This window comes from Solanum lycopersicum, chromosome 9, assembly GCF_036512215.1.
Source record: "Solanum lycopersicum chromosome 9, SLM_r2.1".
NCBI lineage: Eukaryota > Viridiplantae > Streptophyta > Magnoliopsida > Solanales > Solanaceae > Solanum > Solanum lycopersicum.
Window position 1 is genome coordinate 69,464,825 of NC_090808.1, and position 21,677 is coordinate 69,486,501.

At 34.8% G+C, this 21,677-nt stretch overlaps 4 protein-coding genes across 8 annotated transcripts; all 4 read left to right on the top strand.

The window, feature by feature from the left end:
- The first annotated feature begins 1,466 nt into the window (after nt 1–1,466).
- LOC101261270 (signal peptide peptidase-like 2) lies at nt 1,467–11,792 on the top strand. Of its 2 annotated transcripts, none has more exons than XR_011211528.1 (14): nt 1,467–1,730; nt 2,741–2,899; nt 3,981–4,092; nt 4,198–4,317; nt 4,979–5,098; nt 6,454–6,629; nt 8,328–8,362; nt 8,455–8,611; nt 8,785–8,838; nt 8,948–9,040; nt 10,051–10,193; nt 10,659–10,754; nt 11,302–11,385; nt 11,471–11,792. XR_011211528.1 is itself a non-coding variant. In XM_069288880.1 (14 exons), the coding sequence occupies exons 1-14, from the start codon at nt 1,611–1,613 to the stop codon at nt 11,572–11,574; spliced, it is 1,548 nt and encodes a 515-aa protein (XP_069144981.1). In that variant the 5' UTR covers nt 1,467–1,610; the 3' UTR covers nt 11,575–11,792. The 2 variants fall into 2 exon arrangements, 1 of the variants encoding a protein (XP_069144981.1); XM_069288880.1 differs by having other exon boundaries at nt 10,684–10,754.
- Nucleotides 11,793–13,140: 1,348 nt separating this feature from the next.
- Nucleotides 13,141–16,473, top strand: LOC101248618 (putative late blight resistance protein homolog R1B-16). The gene is made up of 7 exons (XM_069289638.1): nt 13,141–14,054; nt 14,153–14,210; nt 14,284–14,927; nt 14,974–15,119; nt 15,265–15,324; nt 16,149–16,261; nt 16,378–16,473. Exons 1-7 carry the CDS (start codon nt 13,141–13,143, stop codon nt 16,471–16,473), a joined length of 2,031 nt encoding a protein of 676 aa, XP_069145739.1.
- A 425-nt stretch (nt 16,474–16,898) lies between these two features.
- On the top strand, nt 16,899–19,134 carry LOC101260971 (protein WHAT'S THIS FACTOR 1 homolog, chloroplastic). The gene is made up of 2 exons (XM_004247950.4): nt 16,899–17,031; nt 17,706–19,134. Exon 2 carries the CDS (start codon nt 17,706–17,708, stop codon nt 18,900–18,902), a length of 1,197 nt encoding a protein of 398 aa, XP_004247998.2. The 5' UTR covers nt 16,899–17,031; the 3' UTR covers nt 18,903–19,134.
- LOC101248333 (DNA polymerase zeta processivity subunit) lies at nt 16,915–21,568 on the top strand. Of its 4 annotated transcripts, none has more exons than XM_010328627.4 (6): nt 16,915–17,031; nt 19,821–19,931; nt 20,032–20,112; nt 20,197–20,309; nt 20,612–20,801; nt 20,912–21,568. In XM_010328627.4, exons 2-6 carry the CDS (start codon nt 19,907–19,909, stop codon nt 21,109–21,111), a joined length of 609 nt encoding a protein of 202 aa, XP_010326929.1. In that variant the 5' UTR covers nt 16,915–17,031; nt 19,821–19,906; the 3' UTR covers nt 21,112–21,568. The 4 variants fall into 4 exon arrangements, with proteins under 4 accessions (XP_010326929.1, XP_010326930.1, XP_069144982.1 ...); XM_010328628.4 differs by having other exon boundaries at nt 16,928–17,031; nt 19,866–19,931; XM_069288881.1 differs by lacking the exon at nt 16,915–17,031 and adding an exon at nt 18,516–18,652.
- The last annotated feature ends 109 nt before the right edge of the window (nt 21,569–21,677 follow it).

The window sequence follows — 21,677 nt, forward strand, 5'->3', positions numbered from 1 at the left end:
AAAATAAAATTACACTCTTTAAAAATATCAACAAAGGTGAGCCGGCCACAATTCACAATTAACCATGAAAAGGAATTAATTATTTTTCAATATAATTATTTAAGTCCAACAAAAACTTAAATTTCCACGTTGAAAATATTTAACAAAACATAAGACCTAAAATTGTTAGGCTAAATATTATTGTAGGTAAGTTTTAGATCCAAAAAATAATATAGTTTAAACTCTTTAAAAATATCGACGAGTATGTATCAAATGATGTTAAGGAATTGATACAGATATATTAATATTTTAAAGAAGTGTGAGACTGAGCAACTAACGTATAAATAAAAATACTAAGTGTATAATATTTTTAAAGATATGTTATAATAGTAAGTTATCTTAACAACCATAATTTGAACGTGTGTTAAACCTTTTTCTTTCAATATAAATTAATAAATTAACGACTGCTTAAATAATAAATAAATAATATAATGAAAAGCTCAAATGAATTAATTAATTTCAGGCATCATTCTGGAACAAGCCTTTTGACTTTAATTTACATATATTATTATCTATTCAAAATTGATTTTTTCTTCAATATTTTCCCATAATCCTTTTATTTTGAGTTGTACAAGGAGTGTGTTAAGGAACTTTTTATAATTCTACCAATAAAAAATAATGCCAATTCACATCTCTTTTATTTTCATGGTTACTAATTGTCATTAACACGTAACACCTTATTGAAATTAAACAATGTCAAAATAAGGTCAACTAGGGATAGCGTAATCATTTTTTCACCTTTAATTACAAATTTCAAATATAGATATAAAAAGATTTAGTTAAGCAACACTTTCTTTTATAAAACTTTAAAATATGATATATATTTAGGTTAATCAAAATTTTAATTAAATATCAAATTAAAAAAAAGTCAACTAAGAAATTTCACTAATGACATAAATAATCATGAGTTGACTTCCTTGTGTCCTCACTTTGTTGATATTATCCACTTAATGTGTTTAGTGCATATTTAAAAGTATATTCCATTTGAATCTTAGTGGTTTTAGTATGGTATCCCACTAGGAGTCTAAATAAATTAGATTTTTGAGAATATCTAGGATTAAGTGTATTGCTGTTTTTTTAATTAAAAAAAATAACAATTCCATATTAGAAATTTAATAATTTCATTAATTTATATTTATTTCATAAACGATTTATTCATTTTTAAAATTTGAATCAAATCTATAACTAAGAATATCATTTCTTAATTGTTGCACACAATTTCATGTCTTACTAGCTTTGTTTTTAACTCATAGTATAAAAAATTATCACAAGAAAATCCATTCAAATTCATATTTATCTTTTGCTATTTATTTTATAAATGAAATTAATCATAAAATTTCACACTATATTAATATGAGTTGGTATTTTTACCAATTCATAATTAATTAATTTAATTTAAGATTATTATTAATGATTATTAAAAATTTGCTTACTTCTTCATCGGAAAGAAAATTCCTTTCTTCCTTCATTCCCCTGAAAAGACAGAAAAAAAAATTAATGCAGAAATAGGTGAAGAAAATTGGGGAAAATATTTAGGAAGAAAAAGGGGAATCGACATTAAATAACTAATTATGGCATTTTCATGGCGTTTTATTGGACTATCTATTTTTGTTTTTCTTCTAAATGTATCATCAATAGCACATTCTGCTCCTACCAATGCAGATAAGTCTTGCAGCAATGAAATCAATATGGTAAATGTTTTCAACCCTTTAACTAAATAGAGAAAATAAATTGTGGGGTTTGTTTTTTGGGTGGAAATTGTGTTAAAAATGTAATCTTTCATGGGTTTTGTAGATTTTTTTATTTGATGTTGTCATTTCTTGATTATGTGGAAAGTCATGACGGGGTTATGTATTGTTTTCTTTTGAGGGGGTTCAATAGTTAAGAATCTTTGTTTGGAATGGACATGTTGGTGGGAGGTGATACGTATCTAGTGGAATTAGTTGAGCTTGCCTAGACACCGCGATTATCATAAAAAGAAAAAGCAATCTTTTTCGGGTAATGTTAATAAGATGATTTGAAATGGTGAGGATTGGGTTCATGCATTTGGTGGAATTTGTTGTGAAATGGAGTTATTTGATACATCATGTTTTGATCCTGTGCCGGGGTGGTAGAGTTACTCAGTGGAATAGTTGAGGTGTGGGCAAGTTAGCTCGGACACCACCTCCATAAAAAAGTTTAATTTGAGGTTTTGATGTGTGTGTTATAAGATTACTATACAAGGATTTATTCAAAATTTATTATACTCTTTCCATTCACTTTTACTTGTCCATTTTGGACTTTGCGCACCCCTTGAGAAACAATGATTGAAATGATTATTTTACCACAATTTCCATGTTAGTTGATGTTTAGTCTCAGCTCTTTGGAAATGATTTGGAGTATAAGTAGTTAATGTGAGGGGTAAAACATGAAATAGATATGTTTTTCTGTTGATATGTTAAAAGTGACGAGTAAAACTGAAAATGTATTTTTAGTATAGACTAAAGTGGAGAAGTAAAAGTGAATTGAGAGCATATATTTAGGGTTGTATTTAGAAATAGGATGTATCGAAACTGCAACTTGATAAGAGATTGCATTTAACATGTAGAAGATTGTTTTGGTCCATTTCTTAACTGGACTTGAAGTATTCTCTATTTCCATCCTGTTTTGCATGTATAGAAACTTACCGTGCTAATCATTCTTTTCCTTTCTTTTGTTAAAGATGCTGGTGAAGTTGTGGGTTAATGGTGGTGAGGAAGATTCAATAGTTGGCTTGAGTGCAGCATTTGGGTCTGTATTACCCACTGATACTAAACGTGCCTCCAGGTTGCCTGCTGTTTATACACAACCTTTGAATGGCTGTTCTGCTTCCTCCACTAAGGTATTTACTCCACATTCCTTACACACCTACTTTTAGGTGGATATCGGAAACGAAACATTGTGTTGCTGCTTGATTAAATAATAGTCATAATTCTTTTGCGGCCCAATTTCGGTTCTTTTGATCTTTCTTGATGATATTCCATCTCTCATTTGTTAACTTGCGAATATTTGCCAAGTCCTGCTATAAGAGCGAAGAATTGATGCAAATCTCAGCAAGGTTGAAAAGATTTAAGGAGCTGAATAGTGAACCAATCTCATTTATATAAAGGAGAAGTGAAGAAACAATTTTTTTAAAAATGTAGTTTTGGTGAAAACATCTACATGTGAAGCCATTGACCATCTCTTTGTCTTCTATCAGGAAGTTATAATTCAAACTTCTCAACTCTGCATACAACAACTTATTTTCAGCATATAAGAAAACTTGAAGTGTAAGTTTCACTCGTGAAAATGGAAATATACTTCTTTCTGGTGGATCACAGTGGAGGGTTGAAATAGGAGAAAAGAGTAGATATGGAGATAGGTTGAGGATGATGTAGCACTATGTACAGGACGGTGAAGGAATGATCTCTTGAGAGCTTAAAAGTAGCCACAATCTTTCCTTCTTCTTTTTGATTAATATGATGAACTAAACACATACTAGATAAATAGTTAAATACCTTACTGAACAACCTTTTGTTCTGTCGTGAGTCTTGTCAACACCCTCACCCCTCTCTGGACAGAAACTCATCTTCATATAAGCTCTTGCTTGAATTGTTTATAAGTTTTTCAAGTGATAATCATTGTTTACATCATCTTCCAAAATTTAGAGGAAAAATATCCTTTTCATGGTAGTTTTCAGAAGTGGAACCAAATAGTAGTGTGGAGTAATTTCAAATTGTAAAATGAGCTGAAAGGGTTACCACTAGGATCTACCAGAAGTTAACTATTACAAACTGAGTTTTTACTTTGAATACCAAAGAAGTCTAAATTTGCTATGTCTGTTTGGCTGTTGTAAAAATAGGCTCGAGAATGTCCTATAAAAAGAAAATAATAGTGTTGTTGTTTGTTATACATTAATAATGCAGAAATATCATTTGTTCTAGTTATCAGGCTCTATTGCACTAGCTCGTCGCGGTGAATGTGAATTTATAACCAAGGCCACGGTTGCCCAAGCAGGAGGTGCAGGAGGTGTTGTGCTAATAAATAATGAAGGAGGTTGTAACCCTGACTCACATTGTCATCTTAGGTCTCAAGGTCTCTTTTATATGTTTCCCTTCATCTCTTTCTGATATGACGCTGCTTTTTCTTGCATTTATTTAGGTACTCTGGATATTGCTTGTCCTAATAATTCTACCATATCAAATGTAACCATTCCTGTTGTTTCAATTTCAAAAGAGGGGGCAGATATTATTGATAAATACATCAATTCAGGAAAGAAAGGTTAGCCCTGGCCTCATATGTATTGCTTAGATGTTTTGATGAAGGTTAGCTTTCTTTTGGATTCTAATTTTGGTTGTCAAGATGTTGATTAGCTTGTGTTGTAATCTACTTTTTCTATATTACATGCATTATAATTCATTTTAATGAGTGCTATTGAAGTATGAAATATCTTTATTATATATCATTGAGATGTAATCCCACTTCTTGCTGGTTAACTTTTGGTGCAAACAAGAGGTCCTTGTTGCATATATTGTTGGGTGTATTCTGTAGGAACTGTATGCCATTTGTGTGTTTGTATAAAGCTTTTAGATGATTCTTCATCTATTTATGGTTGGATCTTGATGATGTGACTTCACCGCAAAAGGCATGTCAGGTTAATACTTTGAAAAAACATTTAAGCAATGAGTTTGGGATGAAGGTTTTGTGTGATGTAACGAAGATAGAAGATCAAAAATTGATTTTCTCTTCAAATTGTCAGACATAGCTGGTGAGAATGTGGACTTAAATGCAGTGTTGGCTAACATCAAATGGCTTTTTTATTTGCAAACGATTATAGTGACTCTGTAATTGATGCATATCTTTTGTTCTGATCTTATTTCTTGTTGTTTGTTTTATTTCACTTGGAATACTTTTGATATATGGAATCCTTTTCTTAATCCAGTGGAGCTGCTGTTATATTCGCCAGATCGCCCTATTGTGGACTACTCGGTGTCTTTCATATGGTTGATGGCTGTTGGAACAATCATTTGTGCAGCTCTTTGGAAAAAGTTTACTCAATCTAAGGAAAGTGACGACTATGAACTATCACAAGAGCCCCCTTCCTAATCTCAAATTTGACATGCTCAGCTTCTTATATTCTTTTAAATTCAGTTAGTAGCATTCTCAACATTGATTTTGTTTAGGCTATTTGTCTAAGCTTTTCAGCACTGCATCTTGATGATAATGTAGTAAATTTAGTTTACTCTGGCTGTTGGATTTTAGGTAACATAATTGGTAATAGTTGTTGGTCTTTCAAAACTTAGCTGCCTGTGTGACAAGAGCTGCCCCAGAAGTTAACATACATCTAAATTGACCAAGGTTGACATGTCTGTGTTATCTTTTGACTACACTGACCTTTTCCAAATAATTTATCCTTGATACATACTTCCTTTGGATACTTTAGTTCCTGACCAGTGCACTGCTTACATTTTCCCCTTTACTACCACTAATAGGGTGTCGCCTTCTAAGCATCTCCAGCGAAAAAAGAGGTATGCTGAAGCTAAACTGGATCCAGTAAGTCAAGAATTTAAAATGAATGGAATAGAATGTGCTTTCTAAGTATACTTGGCCAGATCGATGGAAAAACTTTTGACATCGAGGAGATGGCTTGTTGTATAGATCCTTTTTCCTTAATGAAAAAGGTAAAGGTGTGTGAGAGACATATTTATCCAGAGAAGAAATTGGAGAGGTCTTGGAGGATCTCAAAAACTGTTGACAATCTTTGTGGTGACAAGACTCAAATAATGATGGCCTGTTCGGTTGGTGGAGCTACAATATATCGACTGAGTGGAAATGGTGTAGTGTTAGAAGGCCTAATATTCTCTAAAGTGTCGCAAGGTGTGTAATTTTGAAAACTGCTATATTGAATAGAGGGAAGAGGATGAGAAGGAATAGAAAAGTTTGATCAATCCCTCAAGCTTAGTTGGAAATTATAGTAATTACAAGTACTTACAATTTGGTAAGTGTACAATTCAAGATCAAATCAAATCAGATATAATCTGATTTAATCGCTAATCAAGCTAATAAAATTAAATAAACCCTAATCAATAGAAATCTTGTCATACCTTAGCACACTAATTTTGTGGAACTCCTTCTTTGTGTTAAAATACAAATTATCTAGAATTGGAGTGAAATATCCCCGAATAGAGCGGGGAATGGAACTGAAGATATATATGACCTTAATTGATCTGATTAAAAAATAGTTGAACAAGTGATCTAGTTATATCTATGATTTATATTTGAATGTTATGAGCGTACTGTGAACATGTCTTTCTTGGTTTTCCTACTTCTAGTGCTTGTGTCAAATATTGATAACACCCAATGATGCCTTGCTTGATTAATAGCTGTAATGTCTTAAAAAGTATATCCTCTCCTTACAGGATGATGATATGACCGTCAAGGAGGAGGATGACAGTGAAATTCTGCACATTACTGCATGGACTGCTATTGGATTTGTCATCTCAGCATCCACATTTCTGGTGCTGCTTTACTTTTTCATGTCCACGTGGTTTGTCTGGCTGCTGATATTGCTTTTCTGTCTCGGTGGAATCGAGGTATTCACGTTCGTTCTTTCGTCTAAGCCAATAGAATTTGGTCTGATAAAACCATTTTTTTCATGGCATTGCTTATTTATGCTTTATTGTTGAATTAGTTTATAATTTGGGGCCATTCATGTGGTATCTGACAGATGAGCAAGATAATGATATAATGCATCTGTTCGTATAGTATGCAAAGAATGGAATATAATGCCTAAATTTTTTTAGAAAAAATGTGTTTGTCAATGCCTAATAATATATAGTTTGATGTATTTTTTGAATTATTATGTTACTGAACTACAATATTTCTCGTTGCAATATTTTCCATGCCATGTTTATAGTAGATTTTCCTGCTATTCTAAAACTACTCAGGAAAATGATACAACTTTGTACTTCGGTAGTAACTATTTCATGGCTGGTCTAATCTAGCATTCAAGTGGACAAATCTTTTGTCATGCTCCCACTCCCTGCATTAGACCCCTGATAAAAATATTCAAAGAAGCTTCTGGGACAGGGAAAGCTAGCTCCTGGATGATGGAAACAATAACATACCATCATGATTAACAAAGTAGATGATCAAAACAGCTTTTTCTTCATATCTAGGGAACTCTTAAGTCTTCACTAGTAATCATTGCTTCCCGAACTTAAAACTTAGAGCTTGAAAATAGATCTAGACCTAGAATTATTTAAAGGTTTTCCTCTCCTTCGAAAGTTTTTATAATGTTTTCCAACCAAAAAGTCCAAGTTGATCATTGAAGGGTTATCGTCCAGTGTTGAGCTCTCTTAACATTTTGGCATAACACACTGGGACAACATCCTACGTAGGCCCACCCACTTGCCATGGAGATGTACTTGGTTTTACATATTACTGTAAAAAAGGCACTCACATGAGTGGATTACCTTTTCTATTCACTTGTGCCAGATTACAAGGTTAAAATAGTTAAAATTAAATGTCCATCAGTTTAATGGTTCAAATCAATCATTTGACTCTTGAATTGTGCTACAAATGTTAAATGCTTCTTGATATGCAAAATGCATGCATTTCTGTGGAATTATTGTATTTTCTTCTATAAGAGACTCTTAATCACCAGGCCAAATTTCCTTTTGGGCATGCGAAGTGAATAAGTAGCTTTGTAGTTGTAGTTATTTGAAACACATCAGCTGTGCCTAGTATATTGTTCTTTTCATATTATCATGGCCCTCTAATGATATTGTACTTGCACTCATCAAGCTCATTAATGGAAGGGGATCATTATGGTTAACATTGTCATGGAGCTATGCTTTCTTAACCGCAAAGTCAAGGGAATGCACCAGCTGATGAGGTGTATTAGGCTTAATATACTGGCTGCATCAAAGACCTTATGTTATCTATGATTCTAACTTTAGATCGTAGGAACAGTAGATTTACCTTCCATAATCTTCTAAAAGGTTAACCTTTCCATCTGCTTATAGATGTAATATTGTAATTGTGATTAATATATGGACTTACAAATCCATATGATTTAGTTAGCTTCCATTTTCTGTTAGTTGATATGCGCAAGTACATATGGTGCTTGGGGGGTTACTTACCTAAATTCTGACTGCTTTTTATTACTCTTGATTTGTGCAACATATGCACTTTCTACGTTTTGGAGCAAAAGTAATTCTGGTTTGCATTTGGTCAACATTTTTTCTGGTTGTTGAATTTTTATTGTTTAATTTTTTGTTTCTTTCCAGGGACTGCATAACTGTATAGTGACGCTCATACTAAGGTATGATGTATTGGCCCATTATGTCTATGTCATATTATGTACAGGATTTCTGATTAGATCCTTAACTATGCTTCATACAATCTTTTAAGCAGCAAATTTAGAGGCTGTGGAAAGAAAACATTGAATTTGCCGCTTGTTGGGGAGGTCGCTATTCTGTCTCTAGTTGTCTTAACACTTTGTGTGGGATTCGCCATCTTCTGGGCAGTAAACAGGAAAGAATCATACTCTTGGGTTGGCCAAGACATTCTTGTAAGCTAATTTATAATTTCCTCCTTAACTGAAAAACTGTATGTGTGATAGACCTTTATTTCCAGTTGGATAGTTAGTTGGTTTTATGCATCCTTATCACCAAGTCTCACTCTTCTAGATACTTACTCCAGCTGAAAACTGTTAAAAGTAAATGAAAACTTTATTTTCTCCAGGGGATTGCTTTGATGATCACTGTTCTGCAGATGGCTCAATTGCCTAATATAAAGGTGTGTTGATAGCTTCTAAAATTCACCAGTGAACATAAAAATTTCTTGTTTTGCTTGACCTATGTCTACTAATATACCTTTCATTTATATCATTTCCTTTCTCTTTTAGGTTGCTACAGTGCTTCTCAGCTGCGCGTTTGTCTATGACATCTTCTGGGTTTTCCTATCTCCTACTATATTCCATGACAGTGTTATGATTTCAGTAAGTTTTCTCTTTAGTTACAATTTTAAGCTGTTTCGCTGATGTAGATATTTTATCAAATCATATCATGAGTTAGATGTCTAAATAAAGATTTGTGTAAGAAAATGAAGAAAGTTAAATTAAATGAAATTTTTATTGTTTTTAGTTTTGAGAAATGGTACTTTTTAGAAGCCAGAGGTTGGCAATGGAAGGTATCAACATAATGAATGTGTTCAGCTTTGCATTAATACACCTTGTTTTATTTATTATACTCACACTTAATATATGGATTTCACACCTATATACAGGTGTATCTTGTAATTTATTTGTATTAACTTGGTAAGAATGCTATTATCTCTTCCCAGTTTTCTTCCTTTTAATATTTTCAGCATGAAGCCTTTTTGGTCTTCAATCTCCAGAAAATTAAAGATTGTTCCCCTTTACAGGCAGGTGGTGTTATACAACCTGTCTGTATAAAGTTTCAGTCTTTTTTTAGTTTCATTTTTCAGGTAGATAGGAAGGAGAACTTCCCTCAACTTGGTTTCTGTTCTTTCGAAATATGGCACTAATGTTGGGCATTAAAATTTTCTTTTACTCTGATGTCATTGCCTTCCTGCAACATGCATAATATGCACAGTTCAAAGTAGTAGCAGCTAAATAACCTTATTGAACACTTTTGGATATTTATCTTGTCGATGTGTATTGTGGAACATTAACAAAATGCAACAAAACTATTTGATTGTTTTGCACAGGAACTAGGTAATGATTTTAAGCTGCTCCGGATTGTTTAAACCATAAAGATTTACCTGTATGATTTAAATGTGCACACATGCATCTTTTATCTTTTGATGGTTTCAATGTTTTTTTTTCTTGGTATCTGTTAATTACATTTACGTGCTCAAAACTGGATGCTTTCATTATGAAGCTGGGTTAAACTCGCTTGTTGCCACACACTTCTTACCAGAAGATAATTTAGCTCTTCAGTATCTGTCAGTAATTTTTTGGGTGGTTGGATTTGGCCTCTCTTGTAGGTTGCTAAAGGTAAGAATGCCGGTGGAGAATCAATCCCGATGCTTCTGAGAGTTCCTAAATTAACAGATCCTTATAAAGGATTTGATATGCTTGGCTTTGGGGATATTCTCTTCCCTGGTTTGCTAATTTGCTTTACATACAGGTATATTTGCTCTTCAGTCATCTTGCAAAGATTATTGTTTCTCTCTTTTAGAAATGTAAAGATTAGCACATCACCTTGATTAATTGATAAGAAACTTCTATTTCACATGCTACTTCTCTACCTTTGTTCTTAAAGATATTCTTGTTATAGGCATCTATAAGGACAGTGAGTATATATGAATTTAGTCAGGAATGTTTTGATATATGAAGCTCTCGGTTTCAATGGAAATGCTTATTTGTTATGCAAACATCTCTAAATATTCCAGTTTTCAAGTGTTACAAATCATCCCGGTGACGATGGTTAAAAAATGGGAAAACAAAAGTTGGATAAATATTTGTGGGATTCAGCAGAGGATGTTTTCAAATCAACTTAGTGGCCCAGTTTGTCAAAATTGACTCGTTCTTTCTACAGAATGTTGGCGATTTAGCTTTGACTTCTGATTTATCCCATTTGGACCTCTTGTAGATCTCCTTCTCGATCTCTTTTGCAGATTTGATGAAGCTAAAAAGAAGGGGATACTAAATGGATACTTCCTTTGGCTATTGATTGGTTATGGGACTGGTGGGTACCTCTCTTTTGTTTCTTACTTCTAATTTTTTTTTATTTTATATGTTGTTCTTATTGTTCTTTCTACTTTTATCTGCTCTTACTATGTTATTTCTTATCCAGACTCCACTTGTGTGATTATACTGGATATTTTGATATTGTAGTGTGTTATTTCATATCCGTTTTGGCTTAATATGTTACTGTTGTTCTTAGTTGTTCGAGACCATAAAAAGGGGTAAAATTCAGAATAGCCTCATTTCCTAATTGAAAATCATTTTGAGGTTATCGCTCCAATGTACACATCTTTCGTTCAATACCTCTAATTATTCTAATAAAACCTCTGCTAATGATTCTGCACATATCTATGGAAATTGTTTTTAGCTCCACATATGTTAGTTAGTTCTGATTTTTACGTGTGAATCATGTTGACTATCTATCATTCTTTCTGAGTTTCTTTCTTTCCGCGTTCCTTTTTTATTCTTGTACTTTCTCCTTCCTATTTTTCTTTTCTAATGCTGCATTTCGTTCATTCCTCGCCTCAATCAACCTAAAATCCGTGCAGGTCTTTCCATTACTTACTTGGGCTTGTTTTTGATGAACGGACATGGTCAACCTGCTCTCCTGTATCTCGTGCCCTGCACATTAGGTATATGATAAAATTGATGACCTGTTGATTGAAATTGTTGTTTAGTTTTCTGTTTTTTCATCGTCTTAAAACCTTTATCGTCCAGGAACTTGTGTGGTACTGGGGGCAGTGAGACACGAATTGAAAGACCTTTGGACCAATTGCGATGAATCAAAACAAATGGCTGAAGCGCGTCTAGGGAGTGCTTGATGAAGAATACAAAGCACGACCCATTGGTATGTTTCATGCTGCAAAAGTTGTAAATAGAGTTTGAAGTTTTCCAAAGGAATACTTCACTGTCCTTTCTCTCTATGTATATTCTATCAATCAATTGATTATTATGTAACATCACAAGAATCACAAAACAAGGAGAATGTTGTAACTCATTGAATTACTTTCAATAGTAAATAATTCCCATTTTGTTTTTACCTTTACAAATAGTAGAGAACTTCCAATTTATTTTTTTATTAGCAGATTAACTAACCTTTTGATACTCCTTTTTGGGACTCTTTGTGAATTCTAAAACAAGGTTCAAATATTATAGACAAAACTGCTAGGCAATTTACTCGGTATCTATTGATGATTGCAGGTAACTGTGAAATTAGTTGAGTTGTTGGCGGAAGATAACAATATGAAGTATCCTGTGAAATTAGTTGATTGGACATAAAAAATGAAAAAAGAAAAAGATCCCTCAGAAGGATTTAATTAAAGATCTAGTGTATAAATCCAAATTCAATCGGACCTCAATCGAGTATAGAAGTGAAAGAAAGATCCAGGAATTAGCATTGCAGTACTACGTACCTCTGGTTTGAATTTACAAATCTTTGGGCATAGTTTATAAATTTTATGCAGAGCGTGTCTTTTTTTGTTTTTGAAATTCTAACAGAAGTTACAAAGGTCTGAAATTTTGGGAAAAGAAATTACTTATTCGGTTCACTTTTACTTTTCGACTTAGCAGATGCTTAAAAAACAATATCAAAGCATTTTTTCAATATTAAGTCTTGGAAAATAATTTGGGGAATAAGTTATTAATACTCAGGTTAAAACATGGGAAAATATCATCTTTCTTTAATCTGATAGAAGTGACCAATACAAATAAAAATCTATTTTTGGAATAGTAGACAATTAAAAGTAAACGGAGAGAACTTCAAAATTATGGTCAGCTGAACTCTTTGTTCTTCCAAGATGTAGCATAAAAGAGTTCTGCTACATTAATGTTAAGAAAAGAAGAAGATGAATGCATAAGCTTTAATGTGTGTCTATATGTATGTTATACCCAAAAAAAGAAGAAGGGAAAAGGGCTTCATATCCCCTCAACTTTGCAATTTAGAGATTATATACCCTCGTTACAAAAGTGGCTCACATATATCCCTACCGTTACATAAATGGACCTAATTAGCCAATCTATTTATTCTAGGGCGAGATGTCAGTTCTGACATAGTTATTTCTACTTCTACCAGCAGTAAAGAGATCTAGATAACTGACACGGAAAATGTTCTGAAGGGTGAAAGAACTTCCACCTCAATAGATGAGGAAGTGGTTGGTTTTGAGGATGATGCTGAACACATAATTCAACAATTGACAGGTGGAACAAAGGAACTAGACATTGTATCGGTTGTTGGAATGCCTGGACTAGGCAAAACAACTTTGGCTAGAATGGTTTTCACTCATCATTGTATTGATTAACACTTTGACGTTCGAGCATGGTGCTCTATTTCAAAAGAATATAATCTGAGGAAGGTGTTCTTAGAGATTCCTAAACAAGTTGTAGGCAATATGTATGATAGCCCATCTGAAGACTTGCCTGACAAGTTGCGCAAGATTCTAATGCACAAGAGATACCTCATTGTGTTAGATGATATATGGGATGTTGAGGCTTGGGAAGAGTTGCAGTTATCTTTCCCGGATGATGAAAATGGAAGCAGGGCACTGCTAACAACTCGAGATGAGGAAGTGTATAGGCAGCTTAAGCACCACAGTGATCCATATTTTCTTCGATTTCTCACAGTGGATGAAAGCTGGGACTTGCTTCAGAAGAAAGTATTTCAAGGAGAGATTTGTCCCCCAGAGCTACTCAAAACAGGATTACAAGTTGCTGAAAACTGCAAGGGATTACCTCTTGTGATTGTTTTGATTGCTGGAATTATTGCAAAGCAAAGGGAAGCCTCTTTGTGGCTTGGGTTCGCAGAAGATTTGAGTTCCCATATTTTACAAGAGCAAAGCATGAAGATAATAGAATCAAGTTATGACCATTTGGAAGACCATTTAAAGTCTTGCCTGCTTTACATGGGATTGTTTCCAGAAGACCATCAATTTCCAGTATTCAATTTGCTTAAGTTGTGGATAGCGGAAAATTTTGTACACAACTTGGACGTAGAGAACGTTGAGGACGCATCTAAAATTTGCTTGAATGATCTAGTGAACAGAAGCTTAGTAATTGTTTCTCGAAGGAGAGAAGATAATGGTGAGATAGAGTACTGCACTGTTCATGATGTAGTGCATGAGTTTTGCTTGAGGAGACTTACAAAAAAAAAGTTTATGCAGTACCAACCTTCAAAGGAACCCCAGTATACTAGATTTATCCATGATCATCTTGTTCACCAATTGTTGCAGTATACAGAATCATCATATAGGATTCCAATGTTGGCAGGCTTGAAGAAAGGAGAGTCTCTCGCTAAATGTCATGATAGGTCTCTTTAGTCTATTGCTCGTCCAAAGTCCCGTGTTTGGCGAAAGACTTTTCCTTTACTCGATAACTTAAGATTTATTCGGGTGTTGCATTTGTCAGATGTCTGTTTGGAAAGACGTTATTGGACTACAGCAGTGCAAGCAGTAACTTACTTGAGGTATCTTGCAATTTGTACCCAAGAATTTGATTTCCAGTGGGTATCACACCTACACTATCTACAAACTTTGCAGGTGGTGGGAAGTAGTGATTTTTCAAGGCGTTTCGAGACATCCCCATCTATTTGGAAAATGAAGAAGCTAAGACATGTGGATATACAGGATTTTTCTTTCAAATGGGAAGACAATGATCGAGCACTTTCCGAAGAATCTTCATCAACTTTGTTACCAGAGTTGAAGACCTTTGGGAAGTGTCGTATATTTTTGGCTGATAAGACCCCGGAGTTCTGGTGGAGATTTCCACATATTGAACAACTCAAGCTCCACTTTATTGAACAAGGTTATGAAGTTCATATGCCTAATCTTGAAGAACTCCCACTTCAATCTCTCAAACTGTGTTTTTCACGCCCGATCTCCGGCTACAAATCCATAGGACTGGCCAGCTGTGTTGTCCTCCCTTCAAATCTAAAGAATTTGTCCCTTGATAGACTTTGCTTAACAGAAGAAGCTTTTTCACAACTTGCAAGTCTGCGAAACCTTGAAAGTCTCAAACTACGTAATATATACTTCAAGCCAGAAGGTAGATTTAGGCAGGCTGGATATGGCATATGTTGGGATGTCAGTGATTATGAGTTCCTAGCACTCAAGTACTTGCTTTTACAGAATGTTCTCATGACAGAATGGCGCTCCTCAGATTCATCCTTCCCCGTACTGGAGAAGTTAATTATAAACAAATGCACAACTGTGTGGTAAGATCCCTTCTAGCTTTGTGGATATCCCGACATTGAAGTTGATTAAGTTGATATGCTGCAACAACTCACTTGAGGATTCAGCTTTCAACGTTAAAAATGAAGTGGAAGAGATTGCAGGATGTGATAGTCTCCAAGTTCATATTCAGTATCAACCAGACAGTAAGTTATATCATTAAGTGCCCGTTTAACCATGTATAGTAATCCGGAAAACTGTTTGGACTTAAAGAGAAACTTTATTTAGGTAAAACAATTCATTCAGGTAACATTTTGATTTTTCTCTCTATTTTGCTTTCTTTCTTTATAGGATATGCAGATGCAGATTTTGCAGCAGAATGCTTCAGTGTTTGGGATCAAGAAAACAACCGTAGCTCACTGACACCTTTTGACTTGAGGTTGCAAATGACTTATGTTCCCATGTTTGTATTGACCTATTAGGTTGTTTTGAGTTTTAGAATCTCTTACAGCCAAAATTAGTTATTTCAACGATTAAGAGTTAACCAAAGTCAATGATGTGATTAGACAGGCTCGAATTCGAGATTTGAGTAGGTCCATAGGATGATTTTGAACTTGTACATATGTTTGGATTGCAACTCGAGAGGTTCAGTGAGATTTGGCCTTTTGGGTGCTAATTTCCTATTTCAGCTGCACCAGATTTTTTCTTTCTGGTGCATCAGGTTTTTGTGCTTTGTGATCTTGGGAGGAGGAGTGAACATCGCGTAGGGTTGTTTTGCCTGGGTTTTGTTGATACAATTGTGGTAAAGAATCAGCTTTACTGATATCTCATCATAACTCTTATTCGCACATTTTATTTAGTTGTTCGGTTGAATCTGTGCATATCTTCTCCGTACGTTGGTTCTGTGCATTTCTTTTATAACAATGTTCACTTAGATATACTTATATATTGTTATTATATGTCTGTTGAGATCACATAAGCTGATCATGATGGAACACAAACATTTGAAAGACCAACCCTCGTTACTATTGAAGATACTTGTCGAGTACACGTTATATTTTTGTACTCATACTACACTTATTGCATTTTTTGTACAGTAATGTATCCCCGGGATAGCGGCTGTCATGACTGAGTTTAGAGTTTGCTTGGAGATATCAGGGTGAGCTACTTGGCTAGTTCGTAGCATCGTGGACTCACTCTCTTATTTTACTGGTTTTCTGTTTTCATTCACACAGTGTGTCAAGAAGTACCCCTGAGAATTCTCAAGGTGAGAGTCCTTGAGAGACTTAATGGAGCATTCTTCGAGTTCGAGGATGATGATGTTGCTTCTGGGCGGGGGAGGAGCCATGTAGAGAGTCAAGGGGTTCATCTAAGTTATATTGTTTATATATAGTAGATGTGTAATTACTTTGATATTTCTTCGTGTGTTTACTTCATATTTTGAAACTCATCAGTAAAAACCAGTGCTCCTCTGTTGCTTCTGGCATGAAAAGAATAGCTGATGCTGATCAAATGAAGAGATGCACCAAGTCACTTGAGGATTCAGCTCTGAACATTTAAGAAGTTGAAGAGATAAGACTGTGAAAGTCTCAAGTGTCTCGTTTGATTTTAGAGATAATGGTTCAAAACACGATTCGAAGTAAAAAAAATTTATTAGTTTTCTATTTGAATTATCAAATATTTGTACTTCCTATATGAACTATTGCGAACTATTTATTAAAAAAACATGCTGAGTCAGCTTTCATGTGGACGAAATTGTTGAGTAAATTAAATTATTGAATATCTTTTGGAGATTGTATTTAAACACTTGATCTTATTAGCTTTGATGTGTGTTTTGACATGCAGTTTAGTGATAGTTTAGATAAGAAATACGAACACTCGATAATTGAGATATAAAACTTATCAAAAAAATGATACTTCAAATGTGGTATTATCATTTATCTTTGATTCATGGTTTAAGCAAAGACAAAAACATAGCAAAAACTATTTGCAAAAAAGTTCCAATTTTACCCCTTCTTTAAATTTAGATTATGATTTTCTTTTTTTATACAAGGCAAAGTTCAACTTGAAAAACACAAATGAACCATTTTCATTCGTCTCACTGCTCTGCACCGTCTTGTAAGTTTCTCTTTTTCTCTTCGATTTCTCTCTAAATTGACCGAAACCCTTGCAATTTACTTGCAATTTGAGTGTATTTAGTAAACTATGAATTCGAGTGAATTTGTTTTTGTTTTCTAATGATGTGTTTGCTCAATTGCTCCAATTTATTGAAGAGCTTCAACTCCGTTGTATTAGTTCATGTTTTTATTTTTTCGTAAATTTAAAGCATGGTATCGTTAATAGTGTAGCTCTAATCTGTGTTTAAGTGTTAACGGTCGAGAAAAAATTGTCCTTTTTTGGGTCATATACAGCTTAAGCTCAATGACACTGTTTAGATCAAATTCCTGTTTTAGACGGATTTAGGGTATTGGAGGTTCCTGGGACCTAGCTACCCGTTTGCGTGGATCCTCTATTTGTATTGAAAATTCCAGTGAATATATAAGAGAAACGGCTTGGGGATGTTGGGTAGTGGCAAAAAGGTAATCTTTTTAAGCGTTGTTGCCCTCTTGGTCAAGGGCGAATCCGTTGGTCGCCACCATGTAGGCATTTTGTTTTTAATTTGAGATGGTTGGGAACCCACAAACTTCACTCTATTTGTAGTTTTCATTTAAGGGAAGACAGTTCTTTTCTCCAAAATCTTATTACGCTTCAATTGTTTAAGCTGAATTGCGCATGTCTCTGTTCTTTTCCAGATGCATAAATGTGTGATGGTCTTCTCGCTAATTGAGTCTCGAAAATGGTTCACAGTCAATGGAAGGCAAAGATTGTGCCATCCATTGCCATATCTGAGAGTAGGGCATATGTGCATACAAATTATGTTCAAAACCAGTGGAGGGAGACCTAAGAAGAAAATGTACTATAGAGTAAATGATCTAGACAGAGTCATGGAGCTTCAGAAAAAACCATCATTGATTTTACGCTTAAAATCCATAATTCAATCACAGAGAAAACAATGTGTCCTTCTTAGAGACCTTGAGAAAGAAGTTGGATTTGTGCAAAAGTGGAATTTCATGGGTATTATTGAAAAATATCCTATGATATTCCGTGTCACCGGTGGTAATGGAACTCCACCGATGGTTATGCTGACTGAAAAGGCTGATAAAATAGCACTAGAAGAAGATAAAGCAAGAGTGCAAATGGAACCTATTTTGGTCAAGAATCTAAGGAAGTTGTTAATGTTGTCGGTTGATTGCACGTTGCCACTGGAAACCATTCAACTGATTGAGAATGATTTGGGCTTGCCTAATGACTTCAGGCAATCGCTGATTCCAAAATACCCACAATTTTTCTCAGTGAAAGACGTGAATGGAAGAACATCCCTTCAGTTAGAAAATTGGGATTCTTATCTAGCTGTCACTGCCCGGGAGGAAAGGTTGGCGTGTGAAGGGATCCTGACTTCAAAAGAGAAGGTTAGAGTATTGAAAGATGGAAACTACTTCGGTCCCTTCGCGTTTCGAATGCATTATCCTGCAGGATTTAGGCCGAATATGAACTACCTTAAGGAAATTCAGAAATGGCAGAAGATGGAGTTCCCTTCTCCATACTTGAATGCTAAAGGATTTGAACTTGCTGATCCCAAAGCTCAAAAGAGAGTAGTCGCAGTGCTTCACGAGCTCCTCAGTTTGACTATGGAAAAGAGGTTGACATCTGCTCAAATAGATGCATTTCATACCGAGTTACGGTTACCAGCTAGACTTTTGCTTTGCTTAATCAAACAACACGGTATATTCTACATCACTAATAAAGGTGTCAGGAGTACCGTGATACTTAAAGAGGCTTATGATGGGTCTAATTTGATCTGTAAATGCCCTCTGTTATTATTTAGGGATAAGTTTATAGCACTTACAGGAAGAAGCGATATTGATTCATGTATCAGTGCTCCAACATAGTTTATATAATGAGAAGAATGGTTGACACTGTATTCTGTTCTTTTTACCCTGTTTCTCATGGGTCTTGATCTGTATTGTGTTAATCAGTAATACGAATGGTCAAGATATTGGCAATGATGTAGCTTTGGAACTTGGATGCAGCTTTTGTATTCAATTCTATGTTGAAAACAACTAAGTACTGAATCAATCATATTTATTGGAATTTTAGAGCCTAGAGGCATGCTGAAAGAAAGAGATATGGTGTGAACTTGAATATCTTGAGAACTATCTTGGAGATCAACTAATTTTTGTTTTGAATTTTTCCTGAAAGTTGCTTTTTGGCGTCCTTGTCTGCGTATGTCACAACATTCTCTATTTATCCTCCTTAATCATAATTTCAGTTGGCATTCTGTTTAACTTCTTTTTAGAGGTCATAGAGAAGTTCCTGTATTCCCTAGAATCTGTACTGCTGGTAGCAATAAATAATAGAAGCTTCTCTCTAAAGGCCTTGAATCTTCATGAGTGTTCTATTAAGGATATCTTCCTGGTTCTTTGATCCAAATTTCAACAGTTTCAATGGGTCATTATTTGTTTAACTTGGTTGTTTTATATCTTGTTGAGAAAAAAATATAAATATTTTTTAAGAAGCTTTTTGCAAATTTTCTAATTTGTTAGTTCGGGTTAGTTAAGGAACCTTATTGATTGAGAGTAGCAATTCATAATCTTAGACTCTTAATAGTTCTTATAAAATTGTACTTCACGTCAAAACTTATGTACTGAAATGGTCGCATTGAGACCTTTCCAAATAATTCTTCGGAAAATCTATAACTAGTAAATTAAGGTAAGCTAGTTTGAGTTGAAACGCATTTACTATGGTATTGTCGAACCTTTAAAAAGGCAACCTCATTGGTCAATATAAAATGTCTTCTTTGTGTATAGGATGAGGGAGAACTCATTGTGTGACTGCTTCACATGTTTGAGCAGAATACATTGCTGCAGAAACCATAGGAGTTGAGGAGAGAGTGATGGATCGCAATCGAAGTCCACAAGGTTGGTGTATTCTTATACAGGTTCTGATATGCTGATTCAAAGCTTTTTTTCATCAGTGTGTTTAGCAAGGAGAGAGGTTACCTTCAATGTGAAATTGCAGGTGAAACTGCCCAGATTCTTGTAGAATTCTTAGAAGTTGCCATTACGTCAGTTGTGTTCCTCAAAGGAGTTTACCCAAGTGGTAAAAGAAAAATTACCGGCAATTCAGAGCTCTATTTTACTGCTTAAGCTAGAAAACCTCTGAATTGGATCTTGTTCTATGAAGGGGCTTTTGAAAGGCGGCGTTACATGAATGTTGTGGTTCAAAGAGCTAGACACCCGGAGCTTCAACAATATATCCATTCTTCTGTCAATGGACTTCTTCCTTTCATACAAAAGGTGTATTGCATTTCTTTTCAACAGTCCTATAATAGTTAATTGGTCATCTTGGGTACTGGAGCTAATGTGTGAATTGACATTTCTAACTTCCCCCTTCCTCTCGCCACATTGTCCCCCCTTTTTCCTCAGGGGAAAAAACAGAGGAACTTTTTGACATGTCCTTAAACTTATAACAATTTATTGATCTTGTTTATCAGACAAATGCTATTGCTTTTGCAAGGGAAATGAGAGATTGGCACTATAGGCTGTCATTCTTGTGCTATTGTTGTTCTTCAAAAGTAATCATGTTTCTTTTCCTGCAGGGATTAGTTGAGAGAGTGGCGGTGATTTTTTCTGGTAGCAACAATGTACCTATCGAGAGATTTGTTTTCAAGATAAATGTAAACCAATCCTATGGTTCAAAGTTGGAGGAAGCTGATCTGGCGTTCTCTCTTAAATCATTTTTGATCAAGCTTCCATTGTCCCAATCGTTAATGAAGGTTCTTCCACCAGGTAAGCTAATTAGGAACTTTATATCAAACGGCACTATAAATCTTCTTAGCTTTTGCAATTAGCCTTTGTGAGAATTCGAAGTGGTTTCCTCAACTTGTTAGCTTTGATAGATTGCAGGTGGGAGATAACAGCTTACTTCCGCTCTCTCCCGCAGAGTGGTACCAGCAAAGATGCCGAAATTTGGGTCCCAACAGATACTCAGCAGTGGCAGCAAGCACCTCTTATAACTCCTATTAAGTCCATGAGTAGTGAACCTCTAGGTGTCCAGCTATATCTTGAACATCCAAGTCTCTCTGAACCAAAGGCTTAGAAGGAGGTCATCTCAGAGGCATTTGTCATGGATCTCTTCCAACAGAATTAGTAAAGGCGTGCCAATATCTTATCCTGGTGTGGTTCCTGACATCTTCCCACTTCTCATACCGTTCTCTTTTCAACCATCAACTATTCGAAACTCACTTGCCTGACTAATCTGGATACAGCCGAGTTTTCATATCCTGCAGTGGATATAGTATATCAAGGTAGATTTGGGCATATCTGGGGGCATCAATTATGCACAGAGACTCAAATAAAACATAGTTAGGTCACCAGATTATCTTGTAAAGCTTCATTTCCTTACAATTACATAGAGTAGTATTTAAGCTGGTTGGCCATCATTCTATTCAAAAAGTACTATCGAGTGTCATGCCGCATGCGTACTCAGTCTATTTATTTCAGTATATGAATGATTTTAAACATTTATTATGTGACTGGTACTATTCCTCTCAAAATGCATTGATTTGGAACCCATTCATCAAGATACTTGATCTTAGTTGGAATATGGACGTTACCAGAAGCAAAAACAAGTACACCCATATTCCTTTCTGGAGAGAACTCCTA